Source organism: Triturus cristatus, chromosome 12, assembly GCF_964204655.1.
Source record: "Triturus cristatus chromosome 12, aTriCri1.1, whole genome shotgun sequence".
Classification (NCBI taxonomy): Eukaryota; Metazoa; Chordata; class Amphibia; order Caudata; family Salamandridae; genus Triturus; species Triturus cristatus.
Window position 1 is genome coordinate 99679227 of NC_140595.1, and position 22411 is coordinate 99701637.

Below are 22411 nucleotides of genomic sequence, written 5' to 3' on the forward strand. Positions count from 1 at the left end.
GGGGGTACCAGAACACATACGTTGACTCTAGGTACACAGATATCTGATGGGGTACCAGAACCCACACGTGGACTCTAGGTACATAGAGATATGATGGGGGTACCAGAACACATACGTTGACTCTAGGTACACAGAGATCTGATGGGGTACCAGAACACACATTTGGACTCTAGGTACACAGAGATATGATGGGGTACCAGAAAAAACACTTGGACTCCAGGTACATACACATCTGATGGGGCACCAAAACAAACACGTGGACTTTATGTACATACAGATCTGATGGGGAACCAGAACACACATGTGGACTCTAGTTACATAGAGATCTGATGGGGTACCAGAACACACATGTGGACTCTAGCTACATAGAGATCTGATGGGGTACCAGAACACACACGTGGACTCCAGGTACTCAGCGATCTGATGGGGGACCAGAACACACACGTGGACTCTAGGTACACAGAGGTCTGATGGGTACCAGAATACACAAGTGGACTCTAGGTACAAAGAGATCTGATGGGGTACCAGAACACACATTTAGACTCTAGGTACACAGAGATATGATAGGGTACCAGAAAAAACATGTGGACTCTAGGTACATACAGATCTAATGGGGTACCAAAACAAACACGTGGACTCTAGGTACATAAAGATCTGATAGGGTACCAGAACACACACATGGACTCTAGGTACATACAGATCTGATGGGGTACCAGAACACACATGTGGGCTCTAGGTACACAGCAAACTGATGGGGTAGCAGAACACACACATAGACTCTAGGTACACAGAGAACTGATGCCAGACGTTCACTCTAGGTACACAGCGAACTGATGGGGTACCAGAACACACACATGGACTCTAGGTACACAGAGAACTATGGGGTACCAGAACACACACGTTGACTCTAGGTACACATAGGTCTGATGGGTACCAGAACACACAAGTGGACTCTAGGTACACAGAGATCTGATTGGGTACCAGAACACACACGTTGACTCTAGGTACACAGAGGTCTGATGGGTACCAGAATACACAAGTGGACTCTAGGTACAAAGAGATCTGATGGGGTACCAGAACACGCACGTGGACTCTAGGTACACAGAGATCTGATGGCGTAGCAGAACACACACATGGACTCTAGCTACATAGAGATCTGATGTAGTACCAGATGTTCACTCTAGGTACACAGCAAACTGATGGGGTACCAGAACACACACATGGACTCTAGGTACACAGAGAACTATGGGGTACCAGAACACACACGTTGACTCTAGGTACACAGAGATCTGATGTGGGACCAGAACATGCATGTGGACTCTAGGTACATAAAGATCTGATGGGGTACTAGAACACACACATGGACTCTAGGTACATAAAGATATGATGGGGTACCAGAACACATACGTGGACTCTATGTACATACAGATCTGATGGGGTACCAGAACATGCACATGGACTCTAGGTACATAGAGATCTGATGGGGTGCCAGAACACTCAGGTGGACTCTAGCTACATGGAGATCTGATGGGGTACCAGAACACACACGTGGACTCTAGGTACACAGAGATCTGATGGGGGACCAGAACACACACGTGGACTCTAGGTACACAGAGGTCTGATGGGGTACCAGAACACGCACGTGGACTCTAGGTACACAGAGATCTGATGGCGTAGCAGAACACACACATGGACTCTAGGTACATCGAGATCTGATGGGGTACCAGAAAACACACGTGGACTCTAGCTACATAGAGATCTGATGGGGTACCAGAACACACATGTGGGCTCTAGGTACACAGCAAACTGATGGGGTAGCAGAACACACACATAGACTCTAGGTACACAGAGAACTGATGCCAGACGTTCACTCTAGGTACACAGCGAACTGATGGGGTACCAGAACACACATGTTGACTCTAGGTACACAGAGGTCTGATGGGTACCAGAACACACAAGTGGACTCAAGGTACACAGAGATCTGATGGGGTACCAGAACACACATTTAGACTCTAGGTACACAGAGATATGATGGGGTACCAGAAAAAACATGTGGACTCTAGGTACATACAGATCTGATGGGGTACCAAAACAATCACATGGACTCTAGGTACATAAAGATCTGATGGGGTACTAGAACACACACATGGACTCTAGGTACATACAGATCTGATGGGGTACCAGAACATGCATGTGGACTCTAGGTACATAGGGATCTGAGGGCGTACCAGAACACACACGTGGACTTTAGCTACATGGACATCTGATGGGGTACCAGAACACACACGTGGACTCTAGGTATATAGAGATCTGATGGGGTACCAAAACACACGTGGATTCCAGGTACATAGAGATCTGATGGGGTACCAGAACCCACACGTGGACTCTAGGTACATAGAGATATGATGGGGGTACCAGAACACATACGTTGACTCTAGGTACACAGAGATCTGATGGGGTACCAGAACCCACACGTGGACTCTAGGTACATAGAGATATGATGGGGGTACCAGAACACATACGTTGACTCTAGGTACACAGAGATCTGATGGGGTACCAGAACACACATTTGGACTCTAGGTACACAGAGATATGATGGGGTACCAGAAAAAACATGTGGACTCTAGGTACATACAGATCTAATGGGGTACCAAAACAAACACGTGGACTCTAGGTACATAAAGATCTGATAGGGTACCAGAACACACACATGGACTCTAGGTACATACAGATCTGATGGGGTAGCAGAACACACATGTGGGCTCTAGGTACACAGCAAACTGATGGGGTAGCAGAACACACACATAGACTCTAGGCACACAGAGAACTGATGGGGTACCAGAACCCACACGTGGACTCTAGGTACATAGAGATATGATGGGGTTACCAGAACACATACGTTGACTCTAGGTACACAGAGATCTGATGGGGTACCAGAACACACATTTGGACTCTAGGTACACAGAGATATGATGGGGTACCAGAAAAAACACTTGGACTCCAGGTACATACACATCTGATGGGGCACCAAAACAAACACGTGGACTTTATGTACATACAGATCTGATGGGGAACCAGAACACACATGTGGACTCTAGTTACATAGAGATCTGATGGGGTACCAGAACACACATGTGGACTCTAGCTACATAGAGATCTGATGGGGTACCAGAACACACACGTGGACTCCAGGTACATAGAGATCTGATGGGGTACCAGAAAACACATGTGGACTCCAGGTACATAGAGATATGATGGGGGTACCAGAACACATACGTGGACTCTAGGTACATATAGATATGATGAGGTACCAGAACACGCACGTAGACTCTAGGTACGCAGAGATCTGATGGGGTACCAGAACAAACATGTTGACTCTAGGTACACAGAGGTCTGATGGGGTACCAGAAAATGCACGAGGACTCTAGGTACATAAAGATATGATAGGGTACCAGAACACACACATGGACTCTAGGTACATACAGATCTGATGGGGTACCAGAACATGCACGTGGACTCTAGGTACATAGAGATCTGATGGGGTACCAGAACACACGCGTGGACTCTAGGTACATAGAGATATGATGGGGTACCAGAACACACATGCAGACTCTAGGTACATAGAGATATGATGGGGTACCAGAACACACATGTGGACTCTAGGTACATAGAGATATGATGAGGTACCAGAACACACACGTAAACTCTAGGTACACAGCGATCTGATGGGGGTACCAGAACACACATGTGGACACTAGGTACACAGAGTTCTGATGGGGTACCAGAACACGCACGTGGACTCTAGGTACATACAGATCTGATGGGGTACCAGAACACACACACGGACTCTAGGTACACAGAGATCTGATGGGGTACCAGAACACATATGTGGACTCTAGGTACACAGAGATCTGATTAGCGCAGGAACCAATATTGAGCCATTATATTTGGTTGAACTATTATTCAGAGCCTTGGAATGTACTGGGACAAACACAAAGAGCTTTGATGTGTGTTGGAACCAACAAGCAAAGCTTTGTTGTGTACTGGAAACAACATGCAGAATGTGTGTTGGTGATAACATGCACAGTTTAGATGTATTCTGGAAACAACACAAAGTCTTGATGTGACATGGAAATAACTCACAGCATCAATCAATTAATAAAACAGGATTTATAAAGCATGACTAATCACCAAATAGGGTATCCAGGCGCTTGCAGACCCTGGAGGCTTATTCGAACAGCCAAGTCTTGAGAGCCATTCGGATATCCGGAAGTGAAGTGACGGTCCAGAGATGTGTGGGGAGGCTGTTCCAGGTCTTTGCTGCGATGTGGGAGATGGAGCGTCCTCCACTTCTGCTTCGATAGATGCGGGGAATATGGGCAAGTGAAAGCGAGGCAGAGCGTAGTCTTCTCGACTGTAGGTGGAAGTTCAGACGGTGGTTAATATAGGCAGGTCCTTGGTTGTACAGGGCCTTGTGTGCGTGGGTCGGCAGCTTGAATTGGCATCTTTTCTGTACGGGGAGCCAGTGGAGTTTCCAGGAAGTGGGGTGTGATGTGGGTTCGACCGGGAAGGCCGAAGATGAGTCAGCATTTGTGTGTGTTCCGAGTCTTGATGTGTACCGGAAATAACACATTGATTGATGTGTACTAAATATGCATGGGAAATAACACAAAGAGGGAATAGCACACATAGTCTTGGTGTGTATTAGAAATGTACTGAAGGTAACACATAGTCATGATGTGTGTTGGAAATAACAGTTTTGATTTGGAGTGCATAACATGATGAGTCTTGATGTGTATGGCAAACAGTCTTGATGTGTATGGGAAATAACACAGTCTTTATGTGTACAGGAAATAACACAGAGTCTTGATGTGTACGGGAAATAACACAGAGTCTTGATGTGTACCGGAAATAACACAGAGTCTTGATGTGTACGGGAAATAACACAGTCTTTATGTGTACAGGAAATAACACAGAGTCTTGATGTGTACGGGATGTGTACGGGAAATAACAAAGAGTCTTGATATGTACGGGAAATAACACAGTCTTGATGTGTACGGGAAAAAACACGCAGTCTTTATGTGTATGGGAAATAACACACAGTCTTGATGTGTACGGGAAATAACACACAGTCTTAATGTGTACAGGAAATAACACAGAGTCTTGATATGTATGGGAAATAACATGCAGTTTCTTGATGTGTTCTGGAAGCAACACAGAACATCTTGATGTGTACTAGAAATAATACACAGAGGCTTGAAGTGAAGTGGAAATAAAACCGAGACTCTTGATGAATTCAGGAAAAACACACAGAAACTTGCTGTGGACTGGACCCAAGCCACAGATTTTTGGTCTGCATTAAGATGGAATGGGAACGGAACCTAAATAAACAGAGTTTTGAATGAATACTGACACAAACTGAACCATTTAAAACACATGAACATTGTCTCAGCCACAGAGACTGATGTACAGCCATGCTCCCGGACTGCTGGAAACCTGCAAGAGCCCGCTGGGCCAGCCAACGACTTGTGTGTGGTAGCCCACAGGGATCCCAGTGGTAACAAAGGCCTGGAAACTGCGGGGAAAAACATTAAAGCGGAATTCTGGTCCTATTCTGTGTTTTCATGTGTAGTAATATTTCACTCCCAGAGGCCAAGATATCATTAGTGCAGCAGGTGCTGTGGCACCGGGGCACAGAGGTTTAAGGGGCGCGCTTTATCCCCATAATGTTATTCCTTGGGGAGTGAGGGCCCATTTTATGTGCTTGCATTACAGCTGCTCTGCTTCTCTACTTTCCATCTCCTGACTCACAATAAACCTGCTTATGTTTTGGGAAAGGAGGGGGCGCGAGATTATCTTTCAAAACATCTTAAAACTTATCATGCATGGTATAACACTGGCATATCATGGCCAGAATTTTGTCCGATACGAGTATTGCCCTAAATATCATCTTGGTTGGTGAAGGGTTTCTATTGTTAACTTCCAATGGGCTGAACTTTTCGCAAATGATATTAACGTCGGACGATATTTCTGCGCACGACATTCACACATACAACTTCTTCTGCACCACCATTTTGAGAATGCTGCTTACCGAAGGGGTGGCATCCCTTTCGTGCACTGCCGGGTTCCAAATAGAGGACGGTATTCGTGTTATTCTTAATTTGTAATGACCAACTGTATTCAATTTTAATATTTTATTCCATCTTGAATTTCCTCATTCAAATATGCATTCAATGCCAATGTGTGATGAACAATGATGTTACTGATACACTTCATGCATGTATTTACAAAAGTCATTCACAAATTGAATACAGTTGGTTATTAGGTCTGGGCGGTGAACTTCGCTCCGTTCGCGGAGTTTTCTGCACTCTGCGAAGCTGGCGGAGTGCAGAAAACTCCGCTTCGCGATGTGCAGCGGAGTTTTTTCCCCGCACGCAATCGCGAACCGTAAGTTTGCAAGCGAGCTGCCGCTTGGGTAGAATTTCTACCCAAGCGGCAGGAATACCAGCACAAATTGCAGTTTGTACTGCACTCTGCCACTCACGGAACTTCGCAGAGTTCCGTGTAGCAAAACTCCACAAACTACGCTCAGAACTATTGGTTATTACAAATGAAGAATAACACAAATACTGTCCTCCATTTGGAACCCGGCAGTGCACGAAAGGTAAGCCATCCCTTGGGGAAGCACTGTTCTCAATTATTTAGACACGCTTCTGATCTGAAAGCTCTACCTTTCTGCATGCCACTAACAGACAGCAATGTGATAACGGAAGCATACTTCAATCACAGACTGCACATAAAAGGAGTGCGTGAGTCAAGCTCTATTATTCATCAACATTTTGAACAGCTAGGATCATTAAGGAGAAGCAAAACAAATGACAAAGGCAAAGAGTTTGCATCTAAAATATCACCCAAAATACTTAGCCCAGTTATAGCATGGTTTAGTGCAGAGGAGCTCTGGCAACGCAAAGTGACACAAACACCTTACTTGTGCAAATGATATTTTTTGTTGAAAACTGGCCAGCGTTAAATGCCACTGCATCGCACTAAAACGCTGATAACTTCAGTGCTTAATTTGAGCTGGTGGTTTTCGGTGCTCTGCACTTATTTACCAGTACTGGTGCTTATCACAGTCTGACACATGGTGGTGCTGTCTGCCTACTCTAGGTATGAGCACAACAACAGCTGTTTATTAATTCAGTTTACATGTACAATGACTAATAACTGCCTTCCAAGCCATTCTTTTAGCTTTGAGGGCATGGAATAGTCTAAATTGTCACACTTGTAAGGATTGGATGGCTAGTTGTTGTGTTGTCACTGTCATTGGCAGCGCTGGCAGGGGTAACTGATGGTGCAAGGTGGGGTGTCCTCCTGACCAAGGGCACAATGTTTCTTTGCACTGCTAGGTCATGCAAGGGGAAGTAATGGGGAGGGAAAGAGCATACACACTAGGATTTTACACAAATCCAGATCAGCTAAAGTCATATGAAGACTAAGGCCAAAAGAAAACAGGCACAAACAATGGGCAAAAGGAAACTGTGTGATATTTCCAAACACACTATATGCAATTTCTGCAAAACCTGCACATATTATCCTTGGACAGTTGTCAGACATGAGAGCATGGAGATTTATACTCATGGGTGTGCCTCGAATGGAAAATTCATGCAAGGTACTCCTCGCTTGAATTTACGCCATGAGACAATACAAAATTGTGTTTAGCATCACGCAAACTTGATATAGTCAGTGTGCGTGTTCACAATGACAACATCGGAGTACGATACATTGTAAGTTCAGACATGCATAGTATTTGCCTTTTTTCAACTTAAATACAAAGATTTCTGTTAGTATTGCTTTACATGATTCTGGCACTACTTGAAACTATGACTTGTATGTTACGTGCAGATCTCTACAGCATGTGTTTTATCCCACAGAACTACATTTATTCTCTAGGAGACTGTAGATGTGTACCAAGAAAGAGAACCATATTTTCCTCAGTGCCGGGCAAGGGCCTCGAGTCCTTGGGGAGTTCCCGAGGTGCTAATAAGACCAAAGCGACAGCAGATTTGGGAGCCAGTCGAATGATCAGGAGGATTCTGTCCAAAACTCATTTTATTTCAGCATCTAAAGTTAAAGACACTTCTCCAACGTTTGGCAGAGAGTCTGCAAGCAGTGAGGACAGCAGGCCTGGCTGGCACCCACCCGTGCAGTGCCGCCAGTGACTTTTTCAGTGCGCACTGGCAAAGCGAAGATCAGGAAAATGCCCTGATGAATGACAGCAGGATGGGCTATACTGTACCAGCATTGGCTCTTCGCGTTCAGAAAAGATGGAATCCATGCACTTCTGTGACCATCTAATTCATTTCACATTGTTCCTAATCTGAGGGTGACACACATGTTGTGGTAAACTTAGCTTTGTGTCAACAAGCTCAAGTCACACTGATCTACATTTGTCAACACCTGAAAAGTTATTGCTATAAAAATAAGATCCTTTTCCAAGCGCATTAATTAGATCCTACAAGGATGCACAGCACAAGAAGCTATAATAGTCTCAAGCTGCAAAACTACTGTTGCAGGTAAGTAACTGTAGGAAACTGGGTTTAACTGCAGTACCACCCCCCCCCACACACACTTTTTGCCTGGTGTTTGTTGCAACTTTGACTGAAGTATACTGGGTTCCTGCTAACCAGGTCGCCAGTACCAGTGTTATTTCTCTCAAAACTGTACAATTGTTTCCCCCAATTGGCAAAACCTTTAGTAGCCTCTGTAAGGGCCATATGCATGAACACATTTTCCCATCGACACAGAATGAATGAAACCCTTTCATGCATCTAGCACTAAGTCCTTAGTAACCTTAGGTCTGGCCCCAAGGGCAACAACACGAATTTTGCCACCCTAAGGGACTGCTTACCAAGCACATACAAGACTGACATTGCAGGCTGCGTGTCTTGGTGCAGATAAAAGTGAAAACACATGTCACACATCACTGTGTGCTATGTCTCCTAATACTGCACGTAATATTTATAAGTCACCCCTACAGCGGGTCTGACAGCCCTAAGGCAGAGTGCTGAATATTACATGTGAGGGCCTACCTGCATGAGCAAATAAACCCTGTGCTGGTCAGTCCTATTACTGCCAGTACAAGTGATCAATCAGGGAAGCCATTTTAAAACATGTGCTGGACACTGGTAATAACGAGTTCCCCAGCTACATGATGACTTCACTGAAGATCGGGATGTTTGGTACCAAACATCTTGTATTGATAAACCCACACTGTTGCCAGTATTGGTTTACCAATACATGCACCCAGGGGGGTACCTTAGAGGTGCCCCCTGAAAACCTACCAGCCTCAGGTGTTCTTGTTGACTGATTTTTTCCAGCCCGCCACCTGAGATGCTGTTCTGACCCCATAGGGGGAGAGCTTTTTGATCTCAGGAGACCCCGAACAAAAGCCTGTCTGGGAAGAGGGTGTAGTACCCCCTTCCACAGGATAACCTGCTGATTAGCCTCCTAGGGCAGGCACACTTCAAAGAGCTGCCGCCTTTGGAATGCAAATCTGGCTCCCCTCACAGGAGAGGAAGCCCAACCCTTTGTCCGGGAACCCTTGGCACCTGGACAGGCGGAAAAATTAGCTAGTCAGGTAGACGTACCACCTCCGGTCTAGTACCACCCTTAAGGTGGGCTACTGTGAGGTGGACACGATTTTTCAGAAGTAGCCATCTTTGTGATGTCATACTTAGGAATTCTGGGACAGGGTTATGCCCACTTCCCACAGGAAGCGGTCCTGTCGGGGGCATAGTGACGCCCAAGAGTCAGTAGCCCATTGGCTTCTACCTTACACTCCCTTAATGCCCCTAAAATCAGTATTTAGGGGGAGTCCTTGGCACTAGGCGAACAGATCCTGATGACCAAAGAAGAGAGAAGACAGCAAAGAGCCATAAAAGCAGAGAGGAGAGAAGAAGCAGCTGTCCTGGTACGAACCCTGCCGGCCTGTCTGCATCTCTCGTCAAAAACTGCAACAAAATTGACTTGTCCTGCAGCTGTTGACTCCAGAACCTTGGGAGGACTGCCTGCCTTTAATAAAGACCCAAGACCTCCTGAAGAACAGCGGAACTGTTCCCTGCATCCTGCAGGAACTCCAAAAGAAAGACTCTGAGGCCTCTGGAACCACCAAAACCAGACACCTGAAGCCACTACTGCACCAGACACCTTCGACTCGAGTTGAAGTGGGCCACTGGTGTCAACGATGTCTCCAAGCCTTCCAGAGCTCGCATCCATTGTGGCTTCATCCTTCGTGGACTCCTCGATGTAGCCTGAAGCCTCTGTATGCAGGCCCCCCTAGACCGTGACTGCTCCCAGTAAGGAAACCCGACGCCTAAAGACACCTCTGCATCTGTCGCCTCCGGGTCATGAAATAGAGGACCCCAGATATCCTAACGTCCCTGAGCATTGCAAACCTTGAACCCCCCTGTTGGTTGAACCCCAGTGACCTTCCAGCCAGAGCCTGCAGCCTCTTTTCGCGGTGACGGATCTCCATAGAAACCTATTGGGCTCCCGACGCTGTTTTGCACCCTGCCGCTCTCATGCTGCTGGTGGTGTACTACTGGTGCTGCCTTGAGCCTTGCCCACCACTCACCTTAACTCCTGGAGATTGGTCCTGTATGTCCCTGTACTGTACCTGTTTTCAGAACTTGTTCTTTCTTCCATAGGATAACATTGCTGAACTAAGAAATTGCACTGTGTTCACTTTTTCAAGTGAAAATAATTTATATTTAAAAACATACTTACCTGAACGATTTTTCTCTGATGTATAAACATGTATAAAGATACTTTCTATTTGTATAAATTGGTGTTGATCTCCTTCTTGAGTTATGTCATTTATTGACCACTGTGTGTATTTGCAAATGTCTTGCACTCCTCTGTGTTTAGTCTAAGGCTGCTCGACCACCCCACCCCCTAACAGAGCACTTTGGGGTTGCACAGCAAGCCCCTGCCCACTCATAGGGGACCCCCGGACTCTTTACACCGTATATCAGATTTTTGATATATCACATAAAAAGCCAGCTTCCTACAGTTTTCCTTTCACTGCGCTTATCAAAAGGCTGCTCAGAACACGGCGCTTCCTTGAAATCAGGAGTGCCATCATCAACCTGGTTATTCCGCTGTTGCATATTGAACATTAACAATAATTTGCCATTGAAACAGATCAATAAGCATGACTTATGCATAACATGTAGAACATTTAGCTGCAGTTCTAACATTTTGTTGCAGATATGAACATAAAAATCTTAGTTTTTTTGTTTGTTAGAAGGGCAAAATTAATATATCGGAGGGTATGATGAATTCAAATGGCTAATGCGGTGGCGTCTATAAGTAAAAATGAAGACAACATCATATACTAGTGAACTGTGTGTGGTTGCAGGTGGCACTCACCAAGCACTGCCCACCCACGCAGATATCTGTGGAGGAAGCCTCGCACGGAGTGCCATCCTGCACCTTCTCGGTGTGGCGTACGTAGAAGCGGTAGCCAACGGGACGACAATTCAGTTCACACCGCTGATATCCCTGCACTGAAACACAGAGAAGAGAAAAAAATGTTATTTTTAAAATACATTTTGTAGTTCATGTAGCACGGCCGTGCTACTTTTCAGGTACATCAGAGTTCTATGAGACATTATAAAATAATAAAAACCAATATCAAAATTCATGATGTAGAGCGGAAACAGAGAGCATTGTGTATCATTGGGTTACGTTGTGTTACTCTTTTGAGAGAGCGCACCATTTATGTGTTATGCCAAAGTATCCAGTTTTCAACATCGACTAAACTTACATGGACTACGCGAATATAATCAAGGCAAGTAGATGTGGGGGGTTACGAATAGTAAACCTACACCTCTCTCTATATGCTTATTATTTATTTATTTAGGCAGGTTTTTTTATAGCACTGTAATGACCCGGGGCAATAGAGCGCTATACAAATGAGCAAAAACAAGGAACTAGATAAAAGATTCAGTTAAACAGAAACAATCTAAATCTTTGGTAAAAGAGTGCGAACAGTTTTGAGTCTCAAAGTGTCTTTGAGCCAAGAAGGTTTTAAAATCAGTTTTAAAAGTTGTAAAACCTTGATGATAAATTGGGGGTCGATTTTCAGAAGCAGCGATATGTTAAAGTAAATGTTACGGACTTCGATATTTTGACATACAGGCATTTACAAAATTCCTTTGGCACCAAAAGATGTTTGAAAGCATTCTGGCGATCTGATAGCACGCGTCACCATATATGCTCTCGCTATTACATACATTTACTTAAATAAATAGCCCAAGCCTGTCGATCACCCATCATCCAGCTATTATAGCACCAAGAGAAGCTATGAGGTTCAGGAGAACTATATTGATATTCCACCTCCCGGACGCAATAATTCCACTGGAATCAGTATTTATGAGGTACAGGATTACAGGAGGATTACCAGTAATCCACTGAGAACTGAATAAACTCCTCAAATAAAGTAGGCCTGAGCGAAATTTAAATTACACCAGTGTAATTCATGTAATTCCAAGAATTTTATATTGCTCTTGTTTAAAATAAAATGCCATTTTGCATAATTTCTGCCATTTGCTGTAAAATCTACCATGAACGCACAGGAACATAACGAGCGGTTGTGATTTGCGGTGTTGTTAATGTGCCAAAAATGTATGCAAGGGGAAATTTCGTGCTAAAATACAGCGTGAAATGATCAAATCAAATCAGGTGTTTGTTAAGCGCGACTACTCACCCGTAAGGGTCTCAAAGTGCTGTGGGGGGGGGTTCGCAGGTTCCAGTCCATCAAGGAGGAGGTCTGTCGAAGAGCCAGGTTTTGATGTTTCTTACGAAGATGGGGAGCGATGTTATCTGTCTGAGGTGGAGCGGAAGATCGTTCCAGGCTCTGGCCGCGCGGAAGGAGAAGGAGCTTCCTCCCGATATGGTATTTCTGGTGCGGGGGACCACGGCATAGGAGAGCTGGGCTGATCGTAGGGTCCTTTGGGGTGCGTGGAATTTGAGTCAGCTATTCAGGTATGCTGGTCCGGTGTCGTGGAGGGCCGTGTGAGCGTGGGTTAGCATCTTGAAGGTGACTCTAGCTTGATGATAGATTTGCATTTTGTATGATTTTTCCTAATTTTGCTATCATTTTACATAATTATGTGAAAGCAAATTATGCTGATTTAGTACTCCCCTGGAACATACCAACTGGGTTTAACCCTTTTCAAAGCTTAGATATGTGGTAAGAAAAACGCCAGTGCTTTTTAAGCACACAACATGTAATTTCTAAGTAGGCGCATCACAATGACACATAAGTCGGTAATGATGGCCATAGAATCTCGTTTACCATGACTGTCAAGCACGTTACCCCTGTGAGTTGCAGATATGTATACTTCAATGTACTATTTGTTTGTAGATTTATATAGCACAGCTTATCACCCGTGAGGGTATCCAGGCGCTGTCCATGGGCACGGGGAGATTAAGTGATTTGCCCAGAATCACAGGATGTTACGCCGAGACTCAAACCTATAGATGGGTCTTCATGTAGGATGGAACATGCAGTAAAAATCGACCCACTCCCCTCGCAAACATACCTATGGAACACAAACCTGGAAGTAACACATGCATAAGACAGACATCAGGGGGAAAGACAACACACCCTGCGTAACAAACGTACTATTGACATAACCACCCGCAATCCCACCATCACACTGCGCCCACCTCGGGAAACAGAAACACACCTGAAAAAAAAAGACATCTAGAAACTTTAGGGATTTCTGAAAACAAAAATATAGCTAAAAACATGAATATACTGGAGAGACACACTCATACGTCAAAAAACGCCTGCAAAACAAAAACATGCATGGGAAACACAAACAAACCTTTGGAACATAAAAACACACCAGGGAAACACAAGTACACCTGAAAAACGCAAGCACACCTGGGAAACACGAGCACACCTGGGAAATACAAGCACACCTGGGAAACACAAGAACACCTCATCATGGAAAGATAAGATGGGGTGAGAAACCCTGGGAAACAGTTAAGTTCAGATTTATTTAGCATTTTATGAAAATAATTAAAAACTGCTTAGGCAAAATCTATTTAGCTTGGTGTCCTGAATACCCGGGGGGTGAGATAGGGCTGAGTTACGGGAGGGAGAGTCTGGTTGCCTGTCTTAGCGATCTTACTTCTACAAGCAGCAGTGTTGGGATTGGTGTTGGGATTGGTGTTTACAGGGGTCTTCAAAGCCGTCATTTTTTCCATTATTCTGAAATACGATTTAAGCGACGGTGTGGGCTTAACTGTACTCGGACAGACTTTCGATCTCTTTACCTCGCCTGTCTTGCTCTTTTCACTCTTTTGGCTCTTTTTCTGACGAGGAATAATAGGGATAGGGATAGGTCTCCCCGAGTGAGGATTTAACAATTCCTTCTCAGGTTGAGAACGAAGTGAGTATCTATTTCTTGCTTCTAATGGGGCTACTCGGGGGGGGGGGGGGGGGGTGGCTGTTTCTGTATATTGCCTGTGCAGCCTCCTTCCCCAAACTCATCCACTGTCTCTCCCAAGCACGGTGTATGCTCCACGAAATGCTCTTTTGGGGAGATCAATTGGGACTGATCTGTCAGCAAGTCCATTCCTCTACCTCCCTGCTTTCTCTCTCTCACCCCTCCAGACCTCCTCCTGGACCTATTCGACACATCAGACACATCAGAAGCAAAAATGTTACCTCCTCGGCAGTCCCCTCTCCCCTCTCTGAGGACAGCTATCCCCTCCCCCCTCCGCACCGACCTTGATTCTGTTGTCTGTATTCCTGGCTCCAATCCAGCTCCAGGTTCGAGACGGCTTACCGCGCCGCACCGAAATCGGAAATCGAACCTCCTCACAGCTGCGCGAGCTCTACCCCAGAGCCTTGCCCCTCGCCTACTACAGACACCGGCTCCTGGGCTTGCTTCAAACCAGTCCTCTTTCGCTGGCAACGGCCGGATCACAACGCCCATCGAAAACTCCTCCTAGACCCTCTGATCTCCGATCTCTGGTCTCCAGGCTCCAGGCTCCAAGCTCAGCGGCGAAACCACCAGGGAAAAGCTAAAAGCGTCGCGGAGGTTCTCCGGAGGAAGAAAAAAGATACCAAAGTAAGCACATAGTTCTGCTTAAATTTTTAATGTAAAAAGCTCCGTACTCTCACCGCATCGTTACGCTTCACGCGGTCCGGGACAGCGCTCCTGCAGCCGGCGTCAGCCCGCCGCCATGTTCCTCCCCTCCACCCCGTTACGCTTCACGCGGTCCGGGACAGCGCTCCTGCAGCCGGCGTCAGCCCGCCGCCATGTTCCTCCCCTCAGCCCCTATCTCACCCCCCGGGTATTCAGGACACCAAGCTAAATAGATTTTCCCCACTGCTCTCAGACCCAGAGACAGACCTTGGTGCAACAGAAATAGAGTCTCCGTCCGCAGTAGCAGAGGGTTCAAGTATAATGCTAGGGGCCAGCCTAGCCCCGGATGTCCCATCATCATCTCTCCGAGAGACTCAAGGTGCGGAAGAAGGAATCAGTCAATCCCAATCCCAGCTCGAGCTGCTCCTTCTGTCCTTACGGGAAGATCTTCTTTCAAAACTATTGCCCAGATTTGAAATCTCGGAGGCTAACCAGAGAGAGATCAATGAGAAATGTTCTAACTTGGAGAGTAAATTAGATGATATCTGCTCTCGTACTGAGGCCTTGGAGGGGGAAGTTGCTGTTCTCACCCAAGCTTCCCAGGATCAAAAAAGGGACATATCGGAGTTGAGAGCGCAGAACAGGTCTCTACAGATGGATATGGAAAGATTGGAGATTCATGCCAGGCGGAACAACTTAAGATTCTTAAAAATTCCTGAGGGGGCGGAAAACGGTGATGTAAAGTCTCTAATATGTAGATTATTGAGAGAGGGAGTATTGAAAGATAATCCTGAGTTAGATATTGAGAGAGAAATACAGCGAGCTCATAGAGACCCGTTTAGACAGCACCCAGACAGGAAAGCGCCTAGAAGGATACTGGTGAACTTCCAGACTTACGCAGTGAAGGAGCTGATATTGAGTAGGGCACTTACAGATACATCCTTGCAGATAGAGTCCACCAAGTACCTTATACGCTCTGATGTAGGCAGAGTCACATCACAGAGACAGTGGGAACTGGGATCACGAATGGCCGATATAAGAAGTTTAGGAGGGCAGGTAGCAATGAAATTTCCAGCGGCACTGAGGGTGGTCTGGAGAAATAAAACGTATAACTTCACTTCACCTCAGGAGGTAGATACGTTTTTGACTGGTATGAAGAAGTCCCATCATACTAACTTTCTCTTGCAGAATCATGATTCTCCATACCCAAATAATGTAACAACGGGCAAAAAAAGAGGACTTTTTAAAAATTTTTACTTGCACCCCCCCCGTGCCCACCCAGGCCTCCCCCCTCCCCATGGGAAACCCTTACTTTATCTATCTGGAAATTCCAGTAGATAGCACTCCTACTGAGGTCCTGTCCTGTTTTAATCTATCTTTACTATCTTTACTATCTTTACTGTTACATTTACATTTGCAAATACGCCCACAAGATATGAGAGAGGAGAGAAAGAAATGGTAAAAAGAAAAGTAGGAAAAGCAGTGTATTATAGATCCTTCCGTGCCCCCAAAACCCCCTTTTTTTTTTTTTTTTTTTTTTCCCTTCCTTCTCTACTTTAAAAAAAAAAAAAAAAACAACAGTACTCTACATCACTCTCAACTGCACCTAATTAGAGCCCCCGTTATCCTTATTCTTCTCTCTACTCTTCCCCAGAGAAGCTAGGAGTTCATCAGCCGCCTGCACTGATCGAATGTTGTGCATAGTATTATTATGCATAACCTTCAGGGTGGCTGGAAATGCTAGCTGAGCCACCGCACCAAGACTCCTAAATGCCTCCAACCTCCTCCCGAACTCCCACTGCTTATCCAATGTGGCCCTTGAGAGGTCTGATCTAACCTGGAAGTTAAACCCCTTCCCGCTCAATGACTTCTGCTTTAGGGCCAAACCCAAGATAGATTCCTTCAAAGTATAAGTACGGAAGTTCACTAATATTTTTCTTGGTTTTTCCCTTTGAGGGTTCCTCCTAAAGGGGTCTCTGTGGATGCGCTGGATGTCAACAGATAAATCCTCAACCGACTGATCTAATCTCAAAGAGTCTTTTAGCAACTGAGTGATATATTGCTTAATATCTGACCCCTCGCTACCTTCCGGAATATTAAGAATACGAAGGTTATTGCGGCGTGCATTATTCTCCAAAGACTCCATCCTCTCAGCCAACATCAGATCTTCCCTTTTGAGCTTATTGATATCCAGTTTGGTTTCATCCAAATGCAAAGACATAACAGTCATGTTATCCTCCAATCTTTCTGTTCTTGTCGCGAGGTCAACTAGTTTACTATCTAGAGATTCGCAGTAGTTCCGAATTTCAGACTGGATAGCTGACGAGGCCTCGAAGCCTTTTTTGATGTCTGCTGATAGGGATGAAAGCATCGACTGAAGATAAGAGGCCAAAGATGGATCAACCCCACCAGCTGAGCATGTATCTGGGGCAGAGGTTATATCCCTTTGACCATCCTCTTGTGGTAAGTTGCTACTATGAGAAGACCCTGTTAATGGAAACCCGAAATTAGAAACTGTTGATAAGGGCTTTATAGCCTGATGTTTTGGGGATAACAAGAGGGTCGGAGACTCTATGGAGCATGGATGATCCATTTGGCTTTGTAATAGAGAATCCGATTGACCCGGAGCACTAGTATTCTTAACAGGGGGGATGGAACCTTGGGTAGGAAGGACTGAGAGGCTAGCGATGTTATCCGTAGTCTCAACATCTTCATCTGCATTTGTATCAATACTCTCAACCTGGAGCAACGACGCGTTTGTTTTAGCCGGAGCTGGCCCCGGTACTGACCCCGAAGAAATAACCGGGTCTGTACCTGTAGCTAAAGAAGACTCAAAATAGCTCTGAGACGCCATCGTGGAAGAGGTACTTTCAAATAGTTGCTGATCGGGAAGGCGCAGAACCTGCGGGATAGCCTTAAAATAAGACCGCAAGGACGGCGTTATCCTAGACTCTATATTCTTGGCTGTATTCTTAACTGCCTTGATGTTTCTGGCAGCCTTAGGGTTTTTTGCTGCTTTATTAGTAAAAGCGCGTTTCGCCTTAACCTCACCCGAAAGATAAGAGGAGACTCTTGTCTTTAAGACAGATCCTTGAGTGGCCTGGGCAGTCTGATATGGCTTCGATAACCCTTCAGAAGATGACAGTATCTGATCTCCCTCAGGTGATTCAACAGTTGATTCAACAGTTATTTTAGTTTCAACAGTATCGTGCACGGGGGGCAGCCCGGAAACAGGGCAGTTGAGAGAAACGTCCAACAAAACAGGCACAGGCGCAGGTCCCCCTGGGTCTCTTATCCTGCCAGAACACCTTTGTAATGGTTCTACTACCTCAGAGAACTCCGCCTGAGCCTGAGCCCGAGCCCGCTCCCCTCTCCCCCTACCCCCCTTACCGAACTCAGATGAAATGTGGAATTCCTCTCTGCGAGACCCCTGGAGAAGGCTACGAGCCTTCCTTCCTCGACGGAGCTCCAGTGCAGCCAGATGCCACAGTTGCAAGCCGAGAACGGCCTGCCTCGGAACTCGGCAATCAACCAAGCTCCCTGCCCTCTCGTCCGCCGTAGCCGAGCCAAGCCTGGAGGGAGGAGCAAATCCAGCAAACAGAGCGGCAGCAACTCGCGGACTGATGTCTCCAACTACGGCAATGCCGTCTCCACACATCTGATATCCAGGTATTATCGCTGAGCGGCGTATCTACAGGTCCGCCACACCGCGTAAGTGACTTCGCATATTCTGCTGTTAGCGCACGAACAGGAAGCTCAGAATGGAGTGCTGCGACAGCTACCTAGCTGCCGCCATGTTTCCCCCGTGAAGAAGTCCCAGTGATAGCCTCTTTTTGGGTGAATGTTGTGATGAATAGTGTGACTATTTGGGAAGAGAAAGGTAGGAGGGAGGAGAAGGGAAGGGAAAGGGAAAAAAAAAAAAAATAATAATAAAAAAAAAAAAATAAATAATAAATAAAAAAGAGCACATATACACATGGGGGTTACAGAAAGCTGACGGAAAGTTTAATTATCGTTTAGCTATTTATCTCCCACTCTCATTTTGAATGTTTAGAGGTAGAGCACGCGTATGGGACTTGGGCTCCTAAACGGCGATATGATCGCCAAGGTCTACAAGGGAGGGTTCCTCAAGGGTGGGGGGAGAGGGCAAAGGGGGGGGGGGGGGGGGGGGGGAAATAAAAGACATTCCTCATATAACCTCGGCTTATGGAACAACTCCTCGGTAGTAAAAAGTTATGGGCCGTATATGACCCTCTTACCCAAGAATCTTATCCGACATGATGGATCTGGCTAGGAAAATATTAAAAGTAGTAAATCTGAATGTAAATGGATTAAGGGAAAGGAGGAAACTATTCAGGATCTGCGAATTTTTAAATAAATCAAAGGCAGACATATGCCTTCTAGAAGAAACCCACCTGGAGCAACAGGAATGTAGGATAGCTTTTAGGGGACAAGGATGGATACAGGAACTTCTTTGTTCCAACCAGAGCGGAAATACTAGGGGAGTGGCAATTTTAGTACGAGTAAATAGTGGGATTAGGGTGGAGAAGTCTGAAACTGATTGCTCAGGTAGATGGCTGACCGCATCCTTTGTGGTAGATAGGTCACGATTCACTTGCGCAGTATATTATGGTCCCAATTCTGATTCTCCAGGGGCTCTATCTAGCTTAAAAACGAGTCTTTTAAATTACGAAACACCTGTTATCTTAGGAGGGGATTTTAACCTGATCCTCAATGAAGATCTGGATCGTACCTCAAGAGTTAAATTCACCCCCCCACGTAAAACACAAACAGAGCTTAAAAATATTATGAAGGATTTGAATTTACATGATATTTGGAGGGTCAGAAATGGCAGCAGTAGAGAGTACTCGTTCTATAGTCATAGGTATAGACATTACTCTAGAATAGATTTCTTTTTGTTAGATCAAACATTAATATCGGGGGTCGTCACCGTATCCTATATTCCTGCCATACTTTCAGACCATTCCATGGTTGAGCTAAAGGTTAAGCTTGGGCAAGAAGACCAAGTGAGGAGGTGGACCTTAGACAGGTCAATACTTTTAAAAGAGGAAATGAGAATGGAGTTGGTGGCCGAAGTCGCTGAGTTCTTCAAGGCAAATAGTGGTACTGCAACAGATCAATTGGTCTGGGAAACCTTTAAGGCGTGGTTGAGAGGGTATTTAACCTCCTTTATGATTAGGAGAAATAAGTCACGAAGAAGAGAGGAAGAAGATCACCTCACAAAAATTAAACTAAAAGAACAACAGCTGCAGAAGGCTTCACTAGACCTCCAGCCTAATCTAGCCACTATACAGAATGAATTCGATGCTCTGAGAGCTGAATATCAGGCAAGGATGGACAAAATAGTCAAAGACAGATGGGACGCTAGCAACTTACAAAACTTTTCGTATGGGGAGAAATGTGGCCGATTACTCGCCTGGAAGGCTAGATCAGACCGGGCTAGGAATGTAATTAAGGGGTTAACCATAGGTGACACTGGGGCCATCTCCCATGACAATGATATAATCTCCGGGGAGGCAAAACGGTTTATGCAGGACCTGTATACGGAAGAGAGTGGCACCCCAATACACGATGCCGAGCAATGGTTAAATCAGCTCGAACTGCCACAACTATCAGAGGCTGACAGAAGATATCTGAGCTCTGAAATACAAGAGGGCGAAGTCTGTACTCAGATTAAAAAAATGAAAAAAGGGAAAGCAGCGGGGCCGGATGGACTCCCTGTAGAGATCTACCACCTGGGGTTGGATAAGGTTGCCTCGATTCTTACTACACTGTTTAATAAGATACTGATATCGGGCGAGGCAATCCCACAAACCTGGTCAGAGGCAACAGTCACGATGATCTTAAAACCCGATAAGGACCCTGTAAGGGTTGAGTCATATAGGCCAATCTCATTATTGAACGTGGACTATAAGATTTTTGCAGGGGTCCTGGCAGCTAGAATGGCTAAAGTTATAAAATCTATAGTACATGGAGACCAGAGAGGTTTTATCCCCGGAAGACAGCTAAACGAACTAACATTCCAGGCCATCGCCGCTATAGATGTAGCTACAGATAAAAAATCTCCCCTGACTATTGTGGCAATCGATGCTGCCAAGGCCTTTGACCAAGTGAACTGGTCATACTTATGGTTGGCTCTGTCCAGGTTTGGAATCCCGAAAAACTATGTAACAGCAGTTAGATCACTGTATCTCTCTCCCAGGGCAAAAATTCTGATAAACGGGTCACTTACGGATTGGGTTTATATTTTTCGTGGAACAAGACAGGGGTGCCCCCTCTCTCCCCTGTTGTTCAATCTCTATATCGAGCCTTTTGCTTGTCAGCTGAGAGGCGACCAGGCAATTAAACCCTTCAATATAGCGGACTTAACGTTAAAATTGGCCTTATATGCTGATGATCTATTATTGTCTACATCTAATCCGGCAGAAGCCATTACTAGGTTATTCGCTCAGGCAGAGACTTTTGGGAAGATCTCGGGATATAAGATCAATAGGGAAAAGACCGAGATCATGCAATGGAATCAGGAGGTGGCAGCTCCTGATGTAAAACTCCGCATGAGATATCTTGGCATTCATTTAGCTCAAGATATTATGGAGATATCGAAAGTAAATCTTAGAAGGTTACACACCTCCTTATGGACTCTACTATCACGGTGGTCAGGCCTTCAGCTGAACATATTTGGGAGAGTAAATTTAATTAAAATGATTATACTACCCAAAATCACTTTCTTATTCAATTCCATCCCACTAATGTTTAACTCATCAGATTTAGCCAAACTTCAGGGGAAAATAGGCTCCTTCATTTGGAATACGAAGACTTCAAGAATTTCTTGGAAGAAAATGAGGAGAACCCTAAAAATGGGTGGGTTAGCTTTACCAGATTTACTCATATATTGCCACTCCTTTCATTTTAAAAACTTCAGACTCCTGGCTGATGAAACAGATGCCTCCTCTTTGGGTCTTCTGTTTCGGGCACTTCTCCATGGTATCCCACAAGGACAGGAATATTTTCTGTTCAAATTTGGAGATCCAAAATACTACAAGAGGGTGAGACTAAAAATTCTAAACACGGCTTTAAAAAACTGGATGTTCATTAGGAAAAGATTGAGTATCCCCTATTATGCCCCTAATGCCCCGATATGGGATTCACCAGGGACGCCGGACTGTCTTAAAGACACCCTTTCATCCCCACTTAAAACAGCAGGATTAGTACTCTGGAGGGAT

General features: G+C 45.3%; 1 protein-coding gene across 2 annotated transcripts in view; it reads right to left on the reverse strand.

Moving 5' to 3' along the window:
- The window catches only part of ADAMTSL4 (ADAMTS like 4), a 264753-nt gene that overhangs the window by 68829 nt on the left and 173513 nt on the right, over positions 1–22411 (reverse strand). For both annotated transcript variants that reach the window (XM_085639415.1, XM_085639416.1), the window contains exon 7: positions 11431–11567. In XM_085639415.1, coding sequence (XP_085495541.1) covers positions 11431–11567 — 137 coding nt within the window. The remainder of the gene's footprint in view (positions 1–11430; positions 11568–22411) is intronic.